Source organism: Pantherophis guttatus, chromosome 3, assembly GCF_059756535.1.
Source record: "Pantherophis guttatus breed Tessera chromosome 3, ASM5975653v1, whole genome shotgun sequence".
In the NCBI taxonomy this organism is placed as follows: Eukaryota; Metazoa; Chordata; class Lepidosauria; order Squamata; family Colubridae; genus Pantherophis; species Pantherophis guttatus.
The window spans coordinates 14,781,316-14,805,804 of NC_142065.1; the positions used below are offsets into that span (position 1 = coordinate 14,781,316).

The following is a 24,489-nucleotide window of genomic DNA, read 5'->3' on the forward strand; positions in this document are numbered from 1 at the left end:
TAACCTCTGCTTTAAATACTTGTTTGCATGTCCTTCATTGGCTTAGCCACCTCATATCTCCACGTGGTTAGGTCCTCATGGCCAAACTGTCTGGGCATATATAGGTAGAGTTCAGCCAACATAGTAGCTGGATGAGACACACACACCCCCCCCCCCGGAATCCACAGGGTTGGAGACTAGATTGGGAAGTCAAAGTTATCTTCTTAAGCAAGTACATTAGTTATGGTTGCCAAGAATACTTTTGTTCTTCTGTTATTGTTATCAAGAATACTACATGGGCATGACTATGAAGTCAACAGGAGCTGAGCTTGGCTGAAGGAGACTTCCTTTCCTACGTTGGAATAGGGTGTTTTACATCAACCTACTTGGCAATCTTAAGACTATGGACTTCAACTCCCAGAATTCTTAAAGACTTAAAAATTGCCAAAGTTTCAAACTTTCTTTTTGGGGGTTGGGGTGGGGGTGGTGATTTGCAAGGGGTGGGAAGCAATGTTGTAGTAATGTATTAATCAGTATTCAGTTAGGGGACATAATGTGTGTATATCCATTGGTGGGATTTTTTTGATAAATCTTTTTTTTTAACGTTTTGGATTTGTTTGGAATTTTGCATTCAACCGGCATATTTTAGACAGACAGATGATAGATATAGATATAGGGATATATAGAGAGAGGGGGGGGAGGGGGAGAGAGAGAGAGAGAATATATATATATATGCAAGTTTTGGTGTATTCGGGTATAAAATCTTACATGGGAAAAGACCCGAATAGACCAAAACTTGCATACCTCTACCCGTGAAAATCTACGAAAACATAAGCTATTTCGCTCTCATCAGCTAAATATAAATTTGGTATGAAATGGTTTGTCGTGAATGTGACTGCTTGAGGGGTCCTGGATTGGAGCTGAAAGGAGAAAGGGAAGCAGTACGCTCCCTCCCATATTGGGGTATACCAGGTGCTTCGATAGAAACACACACATACACACACACACACACACACAGAGAGAGAGAGAGAGAGAGAGAGAGAGGGAGAGAGGGAGAGAGAGAGAGAGAGAGAGAGATACAGTAGGTATAGAGATAGATATATAGATATACAGTAGGTATAGAGATATACAGTAGATATATATAGTTGCCAAGGTTGGACAGCCCAGTTTTACATAATTGAGGGGAACTATATACTAGGGCTAAAAAGGAAAGCAGGGTTGGGTTTGCCTACTTTGCCAATGTGGGGGGGTCTTATTTGTGGCTATGGCAAGGCCCCTCTTAGACAGAAAGGTGGAGGAACTCTCTGGTAGAAATAGAAATGAAACACTGGACTCCAAACCTCCTGTGGTTTATTCTTCCCAGACACTTAAGTGTTCAAGATTTGAAAATAAATACGCAGTCTTTGGCTGATTAGCAGGCCAAACCAAGAATTCAAAAGCAATTTATTTAAATGTATTCATATAACAGTGTGCTATCCTCATTTTATTTTATTTTTTTGCACGTGCAAACTCAATGAGTGTTGCAATAAAGGCCAGTCCCTTCTTTAGAGGCCTTTGGCCGCTTCCCTTCTTCTAAAGTAAGGCTTTCCAATCTGATGAAGCAGGTCCATTCTGTACCTGAAAAAAAAACTGAGTCCCAGGCAGCAGAGAAAATTGGTGGAATCTGTTCATACAGGATTTGATAAGAGAAATTTCTGCTGACACTCCCCTTCTCAGTTGCACCTTGGACTCAGCAACCTTTAAACTTACTAGTCCTGAATCTATACGCCCTTACACTCAGGAGCTATGATTTACTTATGAGAAGGCTGGTGTTTCTCACCACTTCAGCGGCCTAATGTTTTATGCATCTCATTTAAGAAAGGTTAGGTTCCAAAATTGTGGCTTTGTGTGATATACACTTTCTATGTTTGTAAAACGGTGAATGTGTAATTCGTCTCTAAAGTTAAAATTATCGGCTTAAATTTGCATCACAGTATCTGGTATCTTCTACTGAAAGCTAGCAGAAAACCATACTGCTATTTGGGCCATGTGTTCTTGGCAACACAAGTTCAGGGACCTTATCACCACCCACATTTTAGAACAGAATAGAATAGAATTTTTTATTGGCCAAGTGTGATTGGACACCCAAGGAATTTGTCTTGGTGCATATGCTCTCAGTGTACATAAAAGAAAAGATATGTTCATCAAGAATCATAAGGTACAACACTTAATGATAGTCATAGGATACAAATAAGCAATCAGGAAACAATATCAATATAAATCGTAAGGATGCAAGCAACAAAGTTACAGTCATAAAGTCATAAGTGGAAGGAGATGGGTGATGGGAACGATGAGAAGATTAATAGTAGTGCAGACTTAGTAAATAGTTTGACAGTGTTGAGGTAATTATTCGTTTAGCAGAGTGATGGCATTCGGGAAAAAAACTGTCCTTGTGTCTAGTTGTTCTGGTGTGCAGTGCTCTATAGCATCGTTTTGAGGGTAGGAGTTGAAACAGTTTATGTCCAGGATGTGAGGGGTCTGTAAATATTTTCACAGCCCTCTTTTTGACTCATGCAAGTATTCAGGTCCTCAATGGAAGGCAGGTTGGTAGTAATTGTTTTTTCTGCAGTTCTAATTATCCTCTGAAGTCTGAAGTGTTATTATTAACGCAATATCATACTTGTCAATCCGACACAGCCTTCCCAAAGCAATGGTTGAAGGTGGCAATTTGGAAAGCAGTAATTCTCACTCCAGTCAGAATTGCTCGGTAGATTTTGATAAAATGTTCCCAAATTTTGAGGTAGCGGCTTAAATGGACTGATATGTTCCAACTACACTTAGTCATCACCAGAAATACTCTAGTAAGGGTCTCATTTTTGTTTGCAAACTACAGCGTTTGGCAGTGAAAGATAGCGATGGAAATTTCTTCAAAAAGTAAACATTTACAGTGTCATGGTAGAATATAAATGAGGTTTGTGTGTCTTTATCCTGGATTTATTGTTTAGATTTATATTCTAAGGAAACGGAAAGAATGAACGAACCAGACATCCTTAATTTCCCAGGGAATTTATTATTCTACAGAACTGTTTTTACAGATCAGAAACATTCCCCATTTCCTCCTGATCAGCTGGGACTCGGGAGGCAGAGAATAGATGGGGGCAGGGCCAGTCAGAGGTGGCATTTACCAGTTCTCCGAACTACTCAAAATTTCCTTATCGGTTCTCCAGAACTGGCCAGAACCTGGTGAATACTACCTCTGGTCCAGGGGTGCTATTCAGCAGGTTCTGTAGAACCGGTACCAGAAATTTTGAATTGTTCGGAGAATCGGCAAATACCACCTCTGGCTGGCCCCAGAGTAGGGTGGGAAAGGAGATTTTGCAATATCCTTCCCCCAGGAGTGGGGAGGGAATGGGGATTTTGCAGTATCCTTCCCCTGCCAAGCCCACCAAGGCATGTCCACAGAACTGGTAGTAAAAAAAATTCCACCACTGGTAACATCCGTTAAGGGAGACACCCCTGCTTGACAACCCATGCCATGCTCTCCCTGATATGGTCATTAAATGAACCTGGGGGTTATTAAGCAGAGCACAAAGGTGCCACAGGCATGGAGAAAAGTCCTGAACCTCCTAAGTCTTCCCCTACCCCCTGGGACACCTTTTGCTCTGCTTCCCATCTCTGGAGATCCGCCCAAAATCTTGGTCCTGTTTCCCCCCACCAGGTCCATGCAGATCTTCTTCCCTGCCACATCAGGTCCCCACAAGGCTTGGATCTCCTCCTCATCCCGTCACCCAACATGCACTTATCTTTTGAAGATCTCTGGAGCTTTCTGCAATGCTGTGCAGACCATGCTAAGGAAGCAAAACAGAACGGTTTATCCCTAGGCCGTGCAACAGCCTCCCGGAAATGGCCACCATTTTCAGCATGCCCATCATTCCCATGCTGGCTGGGGAATTCTGGGAATTGAAGTCCACACATTTTCAAGTGGCCAAGGTTGAGAAACACGGGTAAAGAACTACCAATGCTGAGAAACAAATCAACAGTAAACAACAGCCTAATCAAGGAACCTCCAAGAACATTCCCACCAACACCAACAGGAGAAGCAACTAGAACAGTGATGGCTAATCTTTTTGCTGTTGTGTGCCAAAAGCGGGGGTCGTACCGGGGGGTCGCGCACATGCCCACATCCATAATTCAATGTGCATTCCCCCCCCGCACATGTGCGCATGACCCCCCCGCGCTCCCCCCACTTTTGGCACGTGATGGCATGGTGGGCCTGATAGGCCCATTTTTCCCTCTCCCCAGGCTCCAGAGGCTTTCTTGGAGCCTGGGGAGAGTGGAAAACGGGCCTTCCGGTCCCACCAGAAGTCGGCAAACAAGCCGTTTCCGGCCTCTGGGGGGGGGGAGAAAGGCCGTTTTCACTTCCCCAAGCTCCTAGAAAGCCTCTGGAGCCTGGGGAAAGCAAAAAATGGCTCCCCCCCCCCCTCAAGACCTCCTGGAGGCTAGAAAAAGACTGTCTCCCGACTTCTGATGGGCCTGAAAGGCCCAAAAATCAGCTGGCTGGCACACACATGCACACCAGAGCTGAGCTAGGGCAACACTCGCGTGCCCACTGCTATGGCTTCACGTGCCACCTGTGGCACACGTGCCATAGGTTCGCCATCACGGAACTAGAATATAAAAATAAGACCAAACTCCACTCCCTTCTAGCACTGATGACGTTACCGAATTTGGTAATAAAACGTCTGCAGGAAAACCGCCAAGCTCAGAGAGCACTACAAGCATATTACGTTCAAACCCATCAGGCCTGGTTTAATTTATTGCGCTTTATTTTACATTTATTGCTCTCTGGAGCAGAAGAGATTCATTCTCTCTTTGGTGGGTGAACTCGGTGCCTTCCGCCTTGCCCTTAAAACCTTCTTTTTCCAGCAAGCCGGGCTGGCCTAACACTTTTTAAAATGTTTTTAATTGTTTGTCATTGTTTTTAATCATGGGGCCAAATTTATATATATCTTTTCAATTGTATTTTAATGTTTGTAGTTTATGCTTTTACTTGGCTGTTCACCGCCCTGAGTCCTCAGGGAGAAGGGCGGTATACAAATTTAAAAATAAATAAATAAATAAATAAAAACTCTTCAGCCATTTGAAGACTGCCATCATTATCTCCCCAGTGGTTTTTTTCTATTAGTCAGACATGCTCAGATCTTTTAACTTTTCTTCATATGGCTTGGTTTGCAGATCTTTCTCAGTGACTTCCTCTGAACATTTTCACAATCCTTTCTGAATTGTGGTGGCCAAAACTCGACACAGTATCCCAACTGGGGTCTGCTCACGGGGGAAAAAACTGGACGTATGGACATATGTCATATTATATTCTAGCTCCAGAAAACCCCACAAATGTATTTCATACAACTATTTAGAAGTTCTGTACAGATAATAAGTAGTGTGGCTTTAAAAAAAAAAAAAAAAAAAATCTGACCAGGACTGATTGCAAAGTTTTGAACAAAGTATTTATTCATTTTTTTTTCAGAGAAAACTCAGAAATTCTGACCACGCATGCTTGTGTACGTAGAACATTTTGATAATCATAGCAACATGATGTGACTTTTGAACAATGACGCGTTGCTCGATCTCTCAATAACATAACTAAGTTTAAATCTGACCGAAAGCATCCATGAAGTTTAAAACAACAGCATAGTTTTCAATCATTTTTTGAGGTATTAAAAATCAAGTACAGCTAGTCCTCAACTTATGACCGCAATTGGGAACCAGAATTTCTCTTGCTAAGCAAGGTGGCTGTTTAAGTGTGTTGGGCCTGATTTTATGAGCTTTTTTGAAATTGTTGTTAAGAAAATCACTGCCGTTGTTAAGTGAGTCACATGGTTGTTAAGCAAATCTGGTTTCTCACACTGACAGTGCTTATTGGAAGCCGTCAGGGGAGGTCGCAAATGGTGATCACAGGACCCCAGGATCAGGGGTGGGTTCTAAAAATTTTTACTATTGGTTCTGTGGGCGTGGCTTGATGGTCATGTGACAATTCTTTAGGATTTAGCAGAGGTACTGGTCTACCAGGCTTTTAACTGCTTGCAGAGCTGTACCTGTCTACCCATTTGTTCTTGGAGCGTCCTGGTCTACCCATTTGTTTTTCGAGCGCACTGGTCTACCACCACACTGTCTTTTAACACTGATCAGCTGTAGGGCGGCCCTTTGAAGCCGCGCAGCAACAGTTTAAACAGTTTTTTTACTTTTAGCCGATCAGCTGCGACTCGGGAGGCAGCAAAAAATTGGGGGCGGGGCCAAATAAAAGGTAAGAATAACGCAGGGGGTGGGGGGGCCAGCTCCCGAACAAAGAGCCTTGGTAGTACAGGGGTTTAAGGCACCCTGTTATTAAGCTGGTTATTAAGACCAGCTGCCTGCAATTACTGCAGGGTTCGACTCTCGCCAAGGCTCAAGGTTGACTCAGCCTTCCATCCTTTCTAAGGTAGGTAAATTGAGGACCCAGTTGTGGGGGAAATAAGCTGACTTTGTATAAATATACAAAAGGATGAAGGCTATTTCTGAGCACATTGTAAGCCGCCCTGAGTCTTCGGAGAAGGGCAGCATATAAATCAAATTTAAAAAAATTTTTTTTTTTTTTTTTAAAAAAGAGAGAACCGATTCGGTGACATCATATCGTCACCGCTACCGGCTCGGCCGAACCGGGAGGAACCCACCACTGCCCAGGATGCTGCAACCGTTGGCAATACATCAGATTGCCAAGCATCCAAATTTTGATTATGTGGCCCATGGTGATGCTGCAATGATCATAAGTGCAAGGACCAGTTATAAGTCACTTTTTCCAGTGCTGCTGTAACTTTGAATGGTGGCTAAACGAACGGTTGTAAGTTGAGGACTACTTATACATCATTCAAATCCATATATTTTATTTGCTTTTACAAATCAAAATACCATGATTTCTAAGTTTACACTGCTATGGCTGGATAAAGACAGTGGGGGGATAAAACCACAGTACAAATAATAAAGTCAATTTAATTACATGTATAACTCAATTACTTTGCACATAAATCATAACTTCCAAAAAACTGAAGAATCGCATCAGCTGAATGATTCAGTGAAGGACAATAGGAAAATGCCTTGATTACTTGTATGTAATTATATTCTGCTTACCAAGTACAAAATAGTGTCATCCAGGGGATAAAAGTTTTGGGCGCTCCACGCTGCTACATAAAACCTCTCAAGAAGGGGGCAGTTTTTATTTGCACAACCTGGCATTCTCTGCGAAATTTCCCACTACTATCAAAGAGTACTTCTGAGTTGGATTTACTGTGTCTTCAAAACTCCAGATTTCTTACCCAAAGTTCTTACAAAACATTGAAACTTTTGGAAGATCCAGAGATCTTCAAATTGGGCCTTATCAATACAGCTACCTACAAAAACGGGGTTATGTATTTCACTTTAAAGGAGAATAGTTGTAGCTCAGGGCTAAAATGACTGATGAGGTTACCGAGTTTGTGTAATAAAACCTTTGCAAGAAAACAACCAAGCTCAGAGAGCAGCAAGGACCCCGGATTTCACTTTGTTTTGAACTGCTTTTAAGTGTTTCAGATGCTTCGAAACCGGTAGCAAAAATCCCTGTGCCTCCTCCCCCCCCCCCAATGCCCTGCTGAGCCACACAATCATCAGAGGATTTTTTTTTTAAAAAAGCATTTTTTCTACAACCTCTTCTGATGAAAAAATGCTTTTAAAAGTAAAAACAAAAAGCCTCCGATGATCGCGCGGCTCAGCTGGGATCGTCAAAGGCTTTTCAAAGCATTTTTTTCTGCAACCTCTTGGCCGAAGAGGTGATAAAAAAAATGCTTTGAAAAGTCTCTGACGAGCCCAGCTGAGTTGCCTGATCGGCAGAGGCTTTTCAAAGCATTAGAAAAAATGCTTTGAAAAGTTAAAAAAAAAAAAAAAAGTTGGCCACATCCACCCAGTCACATTACCGCCCCCCCCTCCCCCCACCAAGCCATGCCCACAGAACCAATAGTAACAAATTTTACATTTCACCCCTGGGATACGAGTAAAGGGGAAAGAATTAATTCATTATAATGATCAAACTAGCCATTATGGTTAAGAGCAGGGCTGCTACCCATAAAAGCAGAAGTTGTCCGCTGAATCCCACTTCAATAACACTTAGTAAAAAAAAATTACCAGTATTTAAAAGATTGTAACAGTCTCTTCTTCCCTGGTCTTATTATTGGCAGTTACTGACAAATGGCTAGCACAGAATTATAATGTCCAATTTTCAGTATATAATATTCAATGTTTTCTTGCAGGTATGGAAAGGAGCAGGCCAATCTTCCTAAGTAAGAGTCTTAAAAAAAAATGAAACAAAAAAAAGAAAAAGAAAAACCTAACCAAATTCACTTTTATATTTTTCTTAATGATCCTGTTTTAATGGCAGAAGCAATCCAGCTGTCTTCCCCCCCCCCTTTTGATTCTCTTTTGCATGCTGGCAATATGCCATATAATAATAATTTTTTATACCTTCCCGTAGCCACAAAGCAGCTGGGAGGCGTTTATTTGTCTTTCTGGTTCCTGCCTTTATGGCATTTTCTCCGGATAAAAGTGCAATCGGTCAATAGGTTTATAGCTGTACACACCTATATCTTCTCTATTCCAACTTTCTGTTGGGACAACCAAAACAATCATAGAGACAGAAAATTTCCAGCACCTTGGCAATTTCTTGGTGCCTGGACTTCAAATGCCAGAATTCCTTAGCCAGCACGGCCATTGGTGAGAATTTTGGGAATTGAAGTCCACATATCTGAATATTGCCAGGTTGAAAAACTCTGATTTAGAGAGACTGTCTAGGATTGTATCGACTATGGACATTATGAGAAAGAGATAATCTTTTGATAAGAGTAGACTGATTTGACTTGCAGAGGGTACCCAAGAAAACACTGGTTGGTTTGGGGCTAGTCCTAATCCAGGCGTGTCCAAACTTGGCAACTTTTAAGAACTATGGATTTGTCTCTGGAGATTCTCAGTACAGAATTCTCAGATAAACTCACAAGTGGCCTCAAGAGCTCCCAGGGAGTGTTAATGACCAGATGACTGCAAAGGCATATGATCCCTCCAAACACCCCCACCCCATCCTATCAGAACTAATCCTTCTATTGCCCCACCATCCTGCCAGAATCAATGAAGCTTCTTGGATGAGAAGCAAAATGTCTTCTTCTTCTTCCTTAAGGGAAAAACAGTTCAGTTGCCTTTTGAAAAAGCACCTTTGAGACAACTGTGAACTTCGACTCCCAGAATTCCCCAGCCACCCATGTAGGGGAATTCTGGGAATTGAAATCCAGAACTCTTAAAGTTGCCAAGGTTAGATACTCCTACCCTAATCCTTAGGCAGGAGCAACTGCATTGTAACCAATGAAGTTAATTCATGTTCACTTGATTCCCAGAATTTTTTTAAAAAAAATCTAAACAGATTTTTTTTAAAAAGACACTTTAAAAGAAAGAATTTGTATAATACTGTCAAATTCTTTTTTTGGACCATAGGAAAGGCTGAGTGCCAAAGAACTGAGGCCTTTGAACTATTGTGCTGAAGAAGACTCTTGCGAGTTCCTTGGACTGCAAGGAGATCAAACCGGTCAGTCCTAGAGGAGCTCAACCCTGACTGCTCTTTAGAAGGCCAGATCCTGATGGATCTGGCCTCCTAATGAGAAGGAAGGAGTCACTGGAGAAGAGCCTAATGTTGGGAAAGATTGAGGGCAAAAGCAGAACTGAACAACAGAGAATGAGGTGGCTGGATGGAGTCACTGAAGCAGTCGGCGTGAGCTTAAATGTACTCCGGGGGATGGGACAGGAAGGCCTGGAGGAACATTGTCCACGGGGTCGCGATGGGTCGGACACAACTTCACAACTAACAACAGCAACATAATAATGTCAATGAAGAAATAGGGCTTCCTACTTTGCTGCAGGCATCCCTGCCCATGGAGATTAATCGACTGGATCAAGGGATCCCTTTAATGACTATTTCCCATTGATTGTGTTATGACCAGAATATCAACTATGCATGTTTCTTTCATAATTGTCGTATTTTTGTGGATAACTTAAATTGCTGATGGGCCATATGGGCTGATCTTTGTTCAATAGCTGTACAGAAGCCAAAGATTCAATGTTCAAGTTACAAATACAGTTGCTGAGAACATCAATGACTGGAAATGCCCTTATTTTAAGTAACCAATAAAAATGATAGTAGTGGAAAAACGGAATTATGAGTGTCTTTGACCTTGATTGGATAAAGCTCTCTGGTTCTGTTTTAAAAACTCCCAAGGCTTTGGAAGGAACATAAAGTTAAAAAAAATAATTAAGCTATATGTAAGACAGGTTCTGTATCTGCTAAGCAGAGCAAAGAGCTTCCACTTATTTGCCTTGCTCAACTATAATTTCTCTAATGTCTTGATAAATTAGACACCCTCGACACCTGAAGTGGTAAAAGTGGAAGAAGATAAATTAGAAAATTTATTTTTTGTTCAGCTATGAACCATGGGCACAAAGAACAGTCCCTAGCATAGTACATACTACTACATGTATCGAGACTGAAAGTGACGGAATTCCCAAGCAAAAGATCATTGGAGTCTTCAAGAAGTAAGTTTCTTTCTTTCCTTTACTTACTCCTGACTCTTTCTCATTTCTCCATATTCTTTAGCATCCTTCCTTCCACATAAAGTAGGTCTTCTAAAAACCTACCGTATTTTTCGGAGTATAAGGATATAAGACGCACCTACCTTTTTGGGGGAGGAAAACAAGGGGGGGAAAAATCTGCCTCTGCCTCCCAGCAATTTGCCTCCTTGCAGCAAACAGTAAACAGCCTATTTGAGTTTCATTTTCAGCACAGGCTGATTAGCACAAGAAAAAAAAATCTGCCTCTGCCTCGCAGCAATCTGCCCCCTTGCAGCAAACAACCCATTTCAGCTTCAGCTTCAGCACAGCCTGATTAGAACAAGCAGCTGATTGTCGGTTGAATCAGCGTCCCGAAGATCACCTGTTTCAGGCTGCAGGGATTGCCATAGCCTATTGTCGCCTCCGCGTGTCCCACTTTGCGGGGGGCGGGGGGGGGAGGGCTACATTTAGTGTATAAGATGCAACAAAATTTACACCCTCTTTTATGGGGGAAAAAAGTGTGTCTTATACTCCAAAAAATATGGTATATAAGTCTTTGAAAGCACCATCAACTCATTATAGAATAGAATAGAATAACAGAGTTGGAAGGGACCTTGGAGGTCTTCTAGTCCAACCCCCTGCCCAGGCAGGAAACCCTATACAACTTCAGACAAATGGTTATTCAAAATCTTCTTAAAAATTTCCAGTGTTGGGGCACTCACAACTTCTGCAGGCAAGTTGTTCCACTTATTAATTGTTCTAACTGTCAGAAAATTTCTCCTTAGTTCTAAATTATTTTATTATTATTTTTTATTTGCTTCTCTCCTTGATTAGTTTCCACCCATGATTAGTTTCTACTCATTACTTCTTGTTCTACCCTCAGGTGCTTTGAAGAATAGCTTGACTCCCTCTTCTTTGTGGCAACCCAAGATATGGGAACACTGCTATCATGTCTCCCCTAGTCCTTCTTTTCATTAAACTAGACATGCCCAGTTCCTGCAACCGTTCTTCATATGTTTTAGCCTCCAATCCCCTCATCATCTTTGTTGCTCTTCTCTGCACTCTTTCTAGAGTCTCAACATCTTTTTTATGTCGTGGCGACCACAGCTGAATGCAATATTCCAAGTGTGGCATTATAAAGTGGTATTAACACTTCACGTGATCTTGATTCTATCCCTCTGATTCTATCCTACAATCTTTCTTTTCAGTTCTATCAAATGCTGAAATATATATTGACCCCCACAGGTCAGCCCTAAATTAAAAGTTGTAAAATATTCTAGTTGCAATAATACCAGCCAGCAATCTTTCCCAATACACAGGCCTTGAATAAACTATTTTGGGATTCCTTGGTACAGATTGAAATGCAGCCTATAAATGCCGTCCTAAACAAAACAAGATCAAACATATAATTTCAAAAAGGAAACTCTTGAGCACAGGGAGAAAAATGTTCTTATATGTTGAAATCACAGGAATTGGGAGAAAGTTATATACTTACTTGTTTATGTACATTTTTACCACTCAATATTTAGCGTGATCCATCACGTCATACAAGTAGTAGGTCGTAGAAGAATGAACTTTAAAGGTGATAATTCCCTATTAAAAAAAAAAACCAACTGCAAAAATTTACCACAGGAGAAAAGAAAATGGCTGGCCACACATCACAACTTTTAAAAAAGAGAGGCCACGAGTATATGGGCTGTGAGCATGTTTTGTTGTCACATGCTTATGGAAGGAATCCCAGGAAGACCAAAAGATCTCACACTGTGGTGTCTTGTAATTGCAAACATCACAAGGGCGAGGAAACCTACATGTCCAATAGTGTAGTTGGGGCAGAGATGAATCCGAATTCTTGTCTTCAGGACCAATGACAACATAGGATGAGAAGTCGAGGACATGATGGCATCTCCCTATGAAAGTCTGCCTCAAAGTTGAAGAACCACCATTCTAGATTCTTCCTGCAACAAGGAAAATGACCGCCAGACCTTGCTGTACCAAAGCAACAAACCCCGTCCCGGCATTATTTAAATTTGCACCGTGTTTGTTTCAGTCCGTTTGTTTTTAGCTTGGTATCTGCCGAGGCTTTTTTGGGAGGCGTGTAATTATTCGTCTTTCCATTCTTGGGATTTGGGCATATATGGGCTGGCAACCCCTTAAGGGGGACAGTGGACCCATGGAATGAAGAAGATGGTTTGGGAGGTCTCATGTTACCAGCTCCATGGATCATGGAGGATTCCTGGATCTCAAAAGAAGGCATACTGGCCAAATGCTGCTTGTGGGCAGGCCGCTTTTTGGTCTCTTTCTTTGCTTCAGATGGTCTCCTCTGATGACCTGATGAGCCTTGGATGAGTCCAGTGGCCTTCAACGGACTCTCAAGGGATGTCATCTGGTTGGCTTTTTCTCCATGAAAATCTTTTTTGGGACCTGCATTGGGGAGTCTTGAAAAGTTTCCAGGGAGAGTCAACTGTTTATTTGCTGAAGGGCTGTGCAATAATTTGCTTTTGCCAGAACTTTTCAAGGACCGGAGGACGGTAGGAGCAGTCTGAGCCCGAGCTTTGGTTACCTTTCCTTTCTCGGCTTGTACGGTTTGCATTTGCAGCCATTCCAACTCCAAAAGACGATCCACGTATTTTTCAAGAAATCCAGTCGGTTCCGGCCTGGGTTCTGATTTGCACTCGGTGTTGATGAACGCAGCCAACCCTTTCAAGTCCCAGGTGTTAAAAGGTGGTGGGAGAAAGTCTGGGTAATGGTAGTCTGGTTGCTTCCGTTGCGTCTCGAAGTGGTATTCAAAGCAAACCGGGTCGATCTCTTCTGCTCGCAGATTGAGCTCTGGCGGTGTGCAAGGCGATGGAGGGATAGGAATTCTTTCAGAATCGGAAAGGTCACTGGCATCGTCTTCCTCAGAGTCTTCCTCTTTCATCATTTGCAAAGATCCGAAGTCCAGAAACATTGCCTCTTGACAGGAAAGACTGCTCGGCCCTGCTTCCTCCACCTCCTCCCCAGAGTTTCTTTCCAAATTGCCTTTTCGTCTGCAATAAAACCTCTGAATTGTCGTACCTTCTGTCCCGCTGGAAGGACTCCACAAGACATCTTTAAATGCAGGAAGAATTTTGTTGTCCCCGGCCTCATGACTTTTTCTAAACAGAAGTTCTCTTTTCGACTTGGGCACTCTAATGTGAGGAAGTATAAGTGTTTGTGTTAGTACAAGTGTTTGTTAGTACAAGCCAGTACAAGTGTTTCCCCAAAAAGGGAAAGAAAAAAATATTCATGTCAGCTTTAAAAAGATCCTAAACCAATCTATCTGACTCTACTCTAAGACCCTCGGGAGCCTAACATTACAAAACAGAAAAAGAGAAAACACAAAACGTACCAATAGATGAGTAAGGTATTGATATCAACAAGCATAAGGGGTCTTTGGTGCTCTCTGAGCTTGGTTGTTTCCTTCAAAATGTTTCATTACCCAAACCAGGCAACATCACCAGTGCCTGATGATGTTGGTGATGTTCTACCTAATTTGGATAATGAAATGTCTGCAAAAAAACAATCAAGCTCAGAGAGCACCAAGGACCACTCATCTTAACCCTGAGCTACAAATATTCTCCTCTATCAGCAATAAAAGGAGCCTGAATGGCTCAACAGACAGAGCTCTGTAATTTAACACCAGCTGTCTGCAATTAAAGTAAGATCGAATCCCGCCAGGCTCAAGGTTGACTCAGCCTTCCATCCTTTCTAAGGTAGGTAAATTGAGGACCCAGTTTGTGGGGGCAATAAGCTGACTTTGTATAAGTATACAAAAGTATGAAGGCTATTGCGTAACGCATTGTAAGCTGCCCTGAGTCTCCGGAGAAGGGCAGCATATAAATCAAATTAAAATAAAAAGGAAAAAAAAACGTTTAAACAATATCTTTGCAACAATTCACCAACATTTAAAAGAGCCTTGGTGGCGCAGCGGACTAAAACTGCTGTTAAAGTAGCACTTAACTGCCAGCTGCCTGCAATTACTGCGAGTTCAATTCTCACCAGGCTCAAGGTTGACTCAGCCTTCCATCCTTTCGAGGTAGGTAAAATGAGGACCCGGTTTGTGGGGGCAATAAGCTGACTTTGTATAAAATAGAACACCGCTTGGGGGTAGGGGGGGCAAAAAGCTCTACTAAGCAGGTATATACAAAAGTAAGAAAGCTATTGCTTAATGCATTTTAAGACGCCCTGAGTCTCCGGAGAAGGGCGGCATATAAATCGAACCAATAAATAAATAAATAAATAAATAAATAAATAAATAAATAAATAAATTTAGCACAAAGCTCCTTTTTCTTTTTCAAATTTGCTATTACATTTTGCTTTTCAAGTTAAAGGCAAGGAAACATTACAATGATTTCAATCTCCCATTATTTACATAATTCACTAAGCAATCTTAGTCCACTACCTCATTTTAAGCCTAACCTGCTTGCTTAGGACTGCTGAAAATATTAAAGTGAGAAAGCCATCTATATAATGACCCTAAGTGGAACTGGCATTTCCATTGTTAAGAAATGTGTTAGGAGACACATCCTATGATTGCAACGCTTAGTGACGGGAGGTCACTCGGCAAGGGGTTGGAGTGGAAGACCTCCAAGGTCCCTGCCAACTCTTATTATTCTATGTTCTACAGTCATGGCCAAAATTGTGGAAACCTTTTGGGAAAAGTGTATTTTTGAGGTTTGACGGCTGATAACACCACTTTTTTTTTTTTTTTTTTTTTTTTTGCGTTTCAAGATAATCATATTCCACTGCTGGAATGGCCTGGAATAGCCCAGACCTTAACCCAATAGAAAATCTATGGAGCTGAATAAAGAAACTTGTTAGTCAGAAGCGACTCAGCAATAAAACCCAGTTAAGAGAAGCAATCATTCAATCTTGGTTTCACATTATAACAGCTGCAGAACTCAAAGACTTGGTTCACTCCATGGGAAGACGTTGTAAGGCCGTAATTCATGCTAAAGGTTACCCAACTAAGTATTAACTGACGTGGTGATAATTTTTCTATATCTCGTTTTTTCTACGTGTTTCACTTTTCTTCTTTATACTGTAACTGCTATTCTAATAGCAAATCCTTCATAAAAGTTATTGCATTACATTCTTGATTAAATTATCTTTCCATTGATATATAATTTTATGGTACTACTACTACAAAAAAAAGTGGTGTTATTAGCTAGTTTTAAAAAATACACTTTTCCCAAAAAGTTTCCACACTTTTGGCCGCTACTGTAGGTCTGGTAGTCCTGATTGCAGTCATTAAGCCAGGACTGTGCCATTGTTAAACAAGGACTTTACATTTCTCCTGCTCTGCTCCATCTGCCTATCTCTTGCTCGCCCCACCAATCTCTGTCCTCTTGGTTGTCCTGCACTCTACTGCCACCCCTGATAGATAGATAGATAGATAGATAGATAGATAGATAGATAGATAGATAGATTTCCTATTTTAGAATCTAACGATTTTTAATAATAATTTTTTTTAAGGAAGAAAGAGAAAAAAAATGTCAGCTGGCAACTTTTCACCAGTGGCTTCTAATTCCTTAACCTAAACATACAAAATAAAATAGGTGTAACTTTTTTTTCAGATATCGACGTTGATTACTGGTTATTACCATTATAATGTATAACAGAAATAACACAGTTGCCTAGGATTAAAGCAGGGGTGAAATCTACTTACTTTCCCTACCGGTTTGAAGTGTGTGCGCACGTCAAGTGCGCGCGCCGACCCTCTGCACATGGGCAAACCTTTCTGCGTATGCGCAGAGGGTAAATATCAGGTTACTTCCTGGTTAAAACCAGGAAGTAACGACGACTTGGTGGGTCGAGCTGCCATCGCTACCAGTTCTCCGAACCACCGGCCGTCATCGCTACCAGTTCGGCTAAACCAGGCTAAACCGGGAGCATTTCACCCCTGGATTAAAGGCATAGTAGTAGATGTTTCCACCAGGATAAATTATATTCAGGGTGCTTAAAATTCCACAAATCCAAAAGAAGAGTCACAAGTTTTGCTCTTTCAGATACAGCCCTTTTGCACTGCATTGAATGATTTTCTAACTCACAGGTGTCAAACTTGCTGTGTCATGTTGCCATCACGTGATGTTTCACAGCATTTTTCCCATTCGCGGAGCTGAGGTGGGTGTGGCCTGCACATGACGCATCTGGCCCGCGGGCCACCAGTTTGACACCCCTGCTCAAATTTTTATGACTTTTCTTTCAACAGAGATCAAGGTGTTCTGGTGAGAAAGCAGGGCCTAATAACCTGTACTCCTTGACTTACAGGTACTCCTCGACTTAACAACACTTCATTTAATGACCATTCAAAGTTACAATGGCACTGAAAAAAAGCGACAAGACCATTTTTCACACAACGGTTGCAGCACCCCCATGTGATCAAAATTCAAACTCTTGGCAACTGACTCATATTTATGACGGCTGCAAGGTCCCGGGTCATGTGATCACCTTTTGCAACTGTCTGACAAGCAGTCAATGGGGAAGCCAGATTCACATAACAATCATGCTACTAATTTAGCAACTACGGTGATTCATATAACAACTGTGGCAAGCAAGGTCATAAAACAGGGCAAAACTCACTTAACAGCTGCCTCGCTTAGCAACAGAAATCTGAGGCTCAATTGTGATCATACGTCAAGGATTACCTGTGCTAAGATGCTTAGTGCCGCGTTCTGGAATCAGCACTCAAGGTAAGAATGTCACCCAGCGCTCTGAACTCTCATCCAGAAGAATTAAAGAGTTCTCTCATCTGATGGCATCTATTTTCATCGTGATGATCATTATATCAGTATACATCACTGTTCAAGGCAATCAAAGTTTTTTCAGTACTAATCCTTAAGGAAATCAATCCCAGGAAATTGGCATCATCCAACCAGAACGGAAAAGGATATTACCCAGTGATCACGGAGGTTGTATTTTCAACTGATCAGTACCTCGATTATACTTTCATATCCCATCCTTTTTTACAATTTAGAGTAACAGAGCTGGAAGGGACCTTAGAGGTCTTCTAGTCCAACCCCCCTGGTTAGGCAGGAAACCCTACACCACTTCAGACAAATGGTTATCCAATCTCTTCTTAAAAACTTCCAGTGTTGGAGCATTCACAACTTCTGCAGGCAAGTTGTTCCACTGATTAATTGCTCTGTCAGGAAATTTCTCCTTAGTTCTAAGTTGCTTCTCTCCTTGATTAGTTTCCACCCATTGATTATTGTATTATTGTATTTTTAAAACTATTGTATCTCCCTTTATCCATTCCCAACTCCCTGTGAAAAACAAATCTACTTCTTATTCCAAAAGTGCAACCATATAAAAAAAAAAAAGAACTTCACCTGTTTGGTTGATGCTCTTCATAAACTTGCTTTTTCTCTTTGAATTGAGCTGTTATCTTTCTGTCTGTAGCCTCTACGGGAGCCTAAAAAATGAATTAACATTTAATTATAATTGCAGTGGTAGGGAAGACAGGAGCATTTAAGGATAATTTGCATTCAGTAAAAATATAAGTAGTCTAACCTTTTCTGCAATAGCAGATGTGTTTTTCGCTGGCTTCTTGGAAGAAGGTTTCAGAAACGTTGATTTCTTTAGTTCTTTTGTGCTTGAGTGGTTCTTTCCTCCACTGGAACTAGTTGATTAAAAAGAGGAATTTTGTCAAAGATGGATGTTACGTGGGGGATCAAAAATTACACCTTTATTTTAACAGGACAAGTTTACATGTATATTGTTCTTTTTTCTTTAGAAATCTCTTAATTTTTTTCTGGTGATTATTCTCATAAAAAGCTTATTTAAGAAAGAAATATATAGCACTTTCATGGAAGCAAATCCATTCCTCTTTCTCTCCTGTGAAATGTGTATTCGTGTGAATTAAATGGGTGGACATTGATAGGACAATGATGATGAAACATTTACAAAAACGTCTAAACTTCCATTTTCTAATGCATGATTAGATCAAGATCTCTCTCCCCCTACAATCAAATAAATATCTGACATTAAAAAGAGATTAAAGGAATTTGGAATTTAGAATATCAGAGTTGGAGGGACCTTGGAGGTCTTCTAGTCTGACCCCCTGCTCAGGCAGGAAACCCTATACCATTTCAGACAAATGGTTATTCAATCTCTTTTTAAAAACTTCCAGTGTTGGAGCATTCACAACTTCTGGAGGCAAGTTGTTCCACTGATTAATTGTTCTGACTGTCAGGAAATTTCTCCTTAGTTCTAGGTTGTTTCTCTCGTTGGTTAGTTTCCACCCATTTCTTCTTGTCCTGCCCTCAGGTGCTTTGGAGAATAGCTTGACTCCCTCTTCTTTGTGGCAGCCCCTGAGATATTGGAACACTGCTATCATCTCATCCCTAGTCCTTTTTTTGATTAAATTAGACAAGGAAAGAAGGTTAGTATTGTCAAGTCTCTGAACAACCTCCTATGCAATCTCTTGTACTATAATATATTTTAAAAGTAACTGGGACACTAATCAGCTCATGGAAAGAACCCAACCTTTGACTGAATAATCTGTAAATCAATAACTCGGGAACTACTGTACAAGGCATAGGGCTTTGTTAGTTGACATCTATCTGCCTGAAATTTGGATCCTGCAACATTGACACACTCCTCGTTCCTTGAATTAAATAAAGTCATCTATCAGAATTCCATTAGGAAAAAAAAAACCCATTGGATAAGCTGGATTCATTAAATGACCATCTGATTCTCTTAGCCATTATAAAATGGTTGTAAAATCAGGCGTAGTCAAATGGTGACCCACTTAACAACTGCAACAACTTACAACCAACCTTTCGGCTTAATTTGTGGCCATACATCAAGAACTACCTGTATTTATTTTTTGTGTTTTATTGATTTTATTGCAATTATTTTGTTCCATTGTCGTGAGTCACCCAAAGTCACTGATAATCAAGTGGTATACAAGTTTCTCATCATCATCATCCAGATCTAATTGGTTTTGGACCCAATTCTTTCTGGTTGATTTCTAATGCTGGGAAAGATTGAGGGCAAAAGAAGAACGGGATGATAGAGAATGAGGTGACTGAATAGAATCACTGAAGCAGTAGGCGTGAGCTTAAATGGACTCCAGAGGATGGTAGAGGACAGGAAGGCCTAGAGCAGTGATGGCTAACCTTTTTGCCATCGCATGCCAAAAGCGGGTGGAGTGCAGGGTGGTCGTACGTGTGTGTACCCACACCCATAATTCTATGCACCCTGCCCCCCCCCATGCATGCGCACGCAACCCTCCCGTGCTCCTTCCTCTTTTGGCATCTGATGGCATGGTGGACCCGGTAGGCCCATTTTTCGCCCTCCCCAGGTTCCAGAGGCTTTCTAGGAGCCTGGGGAGGGCAAAAACAGCCTTCCCCACCTCCCCGGAGGCCCTCCGGAGGCCAGAAACAGCCCGTTTGCCAACTTCTGGTGGGCCCAGAAGGCTCGAAAATCAGCTGACCAGTGCATGCATGCGTGCTGAAGCTGAGCTAGGGCAACGTTCACGTGCCCACCAATATGGCTCCGCGTGCCACCTGTGGCACGCGTGCCATAGGTTCGCCATCACGGGCCTACAGGAGCATTGTCCATGGGGTTGCGATGGGTCGGACACGACTTTGCAACTAACAACAACAACAACTCTTTCTGGTCTGTAATTTCTGCTCGGAAACCTGTTGCAAGTGGGATTCATATATCCAAGTGCTTTCCTCATAAAATATCAAGGAAAGACATGAAGGAAAACTTAAGGAGCTTTTTAAGTACCGTTTCGCAGCAGATGCCACCTTGGCTTGTTTAGAAATCTAAGTCGGGTCTGGGTTGATCTGTGCTTGGATGGGAGATCATTAGGAAATACCAGAAATATAGACTAGGTTGTGAAAAGTGAAAACAATCCACGTCCATATTAAGCAAAATAATAATAATAATCTCAAGTATATGTTTATAAGTCATGCCTGACCAGAAGATTAATACTTTTTTAATTTAACTTATATTCTTGTGAGGGTTTGCAAGGGTAAAAAGATGAATCTCTCACTTTTCTGAGACTTCAACTTCCAGAATTCCAAGCTGCATAGCCTCCAATTCCAGGAATTGCAATCCAGCAACATAGAAGAAGCCGGATTCAGAAACACAGGTGTCTAGGCTGGCTGGGGAATTCTGGATGTGGAAGTCCAGAGATCTTAAACTTGCCAAGATTGAAGAAGATTGCTATAAATATTAGCCATTGGGATTACCTGAGAGGCATGAGCACTGATGCCTTTGCTGGTATACCAGGAATTGTTCTGTTTTTTGGCAATCTTCAACATTGCAAAACCCCTTTAGACCTTAAAAAAACCTCATCTGGCAATTTATCCCCTAATATAAACACTGGATACCTGTCGCTTGTTTTTCTCACCTTCTTCTGAATATGGAACAGCTATTCCCCTCCCAATACTAACAAGGTTTCTGCAGAATAGAGACTATCTCAAAATAACTAGCACTGGGGGTTGGGGGGGAGAGATCTTAAACTTGCCAAGATTGAAGAAGACTGCTATAAATATTAGCCACTGGGATTACCTGGGAGGCGTGAGCACTGATGCCTTTGCTGGCATATCAGGAAATGTTCTGGTTTTTGTTTTTGTTTTTTGCAGTCTTCAACATTGCAAAACCCCTTTTAGACCTTAAAAAAAACCTCATCTGGCAATTTATCCCGTAATATAGTGTTTCCCAAACTTGGCTATTTTAAGATGCATGGACTTCAATTCCCAGAATTCCCCAACCAGTATGCCTGGTTGAGGAATTCTGGGAGTTGAAGTCCATACATCTTCAAAGGGTCAAGTTTGGGAAACACTGCTGAATAAACACCGGATACCTGTGGCTTGTTTTTCTCACCTTCTTCTGAACACGGAGCAGCTATTCCCATCCCAATACTAACAAGGTTTCTGCAGAATAGAGACTTTATCTCAAAATAACTAGCATTGGGGGTGGGGGGGGAGAGATCTTAAACTTGCCAAGATTGAAGACTTTATCTCAAAATAACGAGCATTGGGGGTAGGGGGGAGAGAGAAGAAACGACATCAATCACTTAGCAAAATTTCTCTATGCTCAGCGATTAAAAATAGCCTGGACTGCAAGCATCGAACGAAAAGCCTAGAAAAGGGATGCTAGAGGGGAAACTGTACTGACAGAAATTCAGCCTTTCGCCCCCGAACTTCGGGAAAACACAAGCCATCCACCTGCATGCATCTTCCAAAACGAGGCATCCTTACGTTACCATTCCGCTCCCTTCGTGGCTTTCATGAACCAGGTTTTGCAGGCTCCCTCTGTGCAGGGAGACGGGATAACCTCCGATGCCCGGTCCCATTATAGGGGGGGGATGCGCTTTAGTTTTTTTTTTTCCCTCCGGGTCGTTGCAAGCGAGGCAGCCCAAATCAGGGAGAAGCCCCTCGCTGCATCTTATACACAGCCGCTGCAACCCGCTGGCCCGCTTCTCCGAGCGGCTTCATTCCTCCGCACCGGGAGCTGCGTTGCATCGCCGCTGTTCGGCTGGCATCATCAGCGCAGAAGCCAGTTTCCCCGGCGGCTTCAGCCACAGCGTCGGCTCCGAGGATCGCCGTCCGCGTCCTCCATCGCTACCTGCCGGCCCCTCGCCAAGCCTGGCCAGCCGAGAAGCCCCCCCCGAGACACGCGCGCGCGCGACCTCCCGCCACCGTCGTCTCCCCCGGGGAAGCTCAGCCTTGTCGCCCGCAAAGCATTGTGGGCGACGAGGGAGGCCTGCGTCGCCCCCAGCGGGTAGGGGAGTGAGGGAGGGGGGGAGTGCGCGCGGTCTCTGCTGCTAAGCCTTCATTCGCCTAACCATGGTTTACCGAAGGAGCCCACAGCATTGCGTAGCCAGCCAGCCAGCCAGCCTGGGGACAATGCTCCATGTTTCTCCCCCCCCCCCCCACACACACACACCTGTAATAAAACGACCTTGTGACTAACTTGTCACCCAGAGAACTTTGGCAGCCAGGATTGGGGGTTTGTGTGGAAATGACATGGGTTTTGTAATTTGTTAACTAACATCGTTAGTTAACTAACAACTAATATCTCAGGGGTTGCCACAAAGAAGAGGGAGTCAAGCTATTCTCCAAAGCACCTGAGGGCAGGACAAGGAGCAATGGATAGAAACTAATCAAGGAGAGAAGCAACTTAGAACTAAGGAGAAATTTCCTGACAGTGAAAACAATTAATCAATGGAACAACTTGCCTCCAGAAGTTGTGAATGCTCCAACACTGGAAGTTTTTGAGAAGATGTTGGATAGCCATTTGTCTGAAGTGGTGTAGGGTTTCTTGCCTAAGCAGGGAGTTGGACTAGAAGACCTCCAAGGTCCCTTCCAACTCTGTTATTCTATTCTATGGTTACTTTGTATTTTAATTTATTTTCTCTCTTTTAAAATGATGTTCAGGTTCATTAGCTTTTGACATTCCTAGATAAACAAGCTGGACACTAGCTCCAGATAAGAAAAAGTTTGTTAGTACAAATTGGGCCCTGGTTTATCTCTTTTGTGAACTCCAAACAACCTTTTTCCTGACAATTATGCCCCTTCTGAGGTCAGACCTTATTTTAATAATTATTTTAATAATAATAATAATTAATGTGTGTGATATTTTGGGATGCAAATATGTAACATGTTTGAGATCAAACCTGACTGCTCTTTAGAAGGCCAGATCCTGAAGATGAAACTCAAATACTTTGGCTACCTAATGAGAAGGAAGGACTCACTGGAGAAGAGCCTAATGCTGGGAAAGGTTGAAGGCAAAAGAAGAAAGAGACGTCAGAGAATGAGGTGGCTGAAGCAGTTGGCGTGAGCTTAAATGGACTCCAGAGGTTGGTAGACGACAGGAAGGCCTGGAGGAATGTTGTCCATATGGTTGCGATGGGTTGGACACGACTTCGCAACCAACAATAACAACAAACTGATTTCCTATGCAAAGGGGAACTTACTTTTACCCTGTCCAATCAATTTTCATCTAGCATTTTCTTTGTTAATTATAAAAGAGTGAAATATGGGGCTCGAGGTTCTCTCCTTTTTCATAGAGAGATAACACTTTATCAGGTACCCTAATAAACCATTTTAAATGCTCTTCCGACTCAGTTGCTTATTAGGAAGGTAAACTGAGGTAGAACCTAGGCCAGATTTGGCTTTCAAGGATGAACTTAAACCTGGATCTTCCAAGTTCAAGTAGAGCACTGTAACCATGTAATCATGGATGCTTGCTGGGAGCAGTGATCTCATGTGCCATGCAGTTGTGTAGATGAGGCCATTTGTAGACGACCGTCTGCTGTCCTTATGACTTGTACTAGGTTGCTCTCGAGATGCCTCTTTTTTGAATGAAGGCAAATATACATGCTCCAGGATAAAGATGTCAGATCGAATTTGGGTCGGTCACCAGGACCAGAGATTTACTCTTCCGATCTGCTTCTTTCTCCCTAAATTGGTTGAGTTCATCATGCCCTGCGCTAAACTGTAAACTAACCAGATTATAAAGGAATTAACCATGGGTCTTGGCGGAGAGGAAGGAGCCTTTAAGAAAGGGACCTGGAGACGCAATTATATAATCCAGAGGTTGAACCACATATGAGAAAGAAGCTCAAAGCTTTATTTTTGTACGGTATAAAAACAAGGCTGTCCAAATTTATCCAGTCATGTAGGGGTGCAGGAGCCTGGCAGCTATGTTCTAGGAGGCACTTTCCATTTAATTTAGGCAATCAGAAAAACCTCCAAGAGGCCTGCCTTTCATCCATATAAAAATAGGAACCATATTTTAAGCAGCCATCCACAACCAGCTGTCTTTGAGATGGGCTGGACTACAGCTTTCTTCATCCTCAACCCACATAGCCATATTTAGGGATTTATATTTAAGCACACA

General features: G+C 42.1%; 1 protein-coding gene across 3 annotated transcripts; it reads right to left on the reverse strand.

The window, feature by feature from the left end:
* Positions 1 to 8,440: 8,440 nt before the first annotated feature.
* Positions 8,441 to 22,339, reverse strand: FAM217B (family with sequence similarity 217 member B). Of its 3 annotated transcripts, none has more exons than XM_034433131.3 (4): positions 21,846 to 22,339; positions 18,139 to 18,247; positions 17,958 to 18,040; positions 8,441 to 13,775 (listed from the first exon to the last, which is right to left on the reverse strand). In XM_034433131.3, the coding sequence occupies exons 1-4, from the start codon at positions 21,938 to 21,940 to the stop codon at positions 12,626 to 12,628; spliced, it is 1,437 nt and encodes a 478-aa protein (XP_034289022.2). In that variant the 5' UTR covers positions 21,941 to 22,339; the 3' UTR covers positions 8,441 to 12,625. The 3 variants fall into 3 exon arrangements, with proteins under 3 accessions (XP_034289022.2, XP_034289024.2, XP_034289023.3); XM_034433133.3 differs by having other exon boundaries at positions 21,851 to 22,338; XM_034433132.3 differs by lacking the exon at positions 21,846 to 22,339 and adding an exon at positions 21,763 to 21,841.
* Positions 22,340 to 24,489: the final 2,150 nt, after the last annotated feature.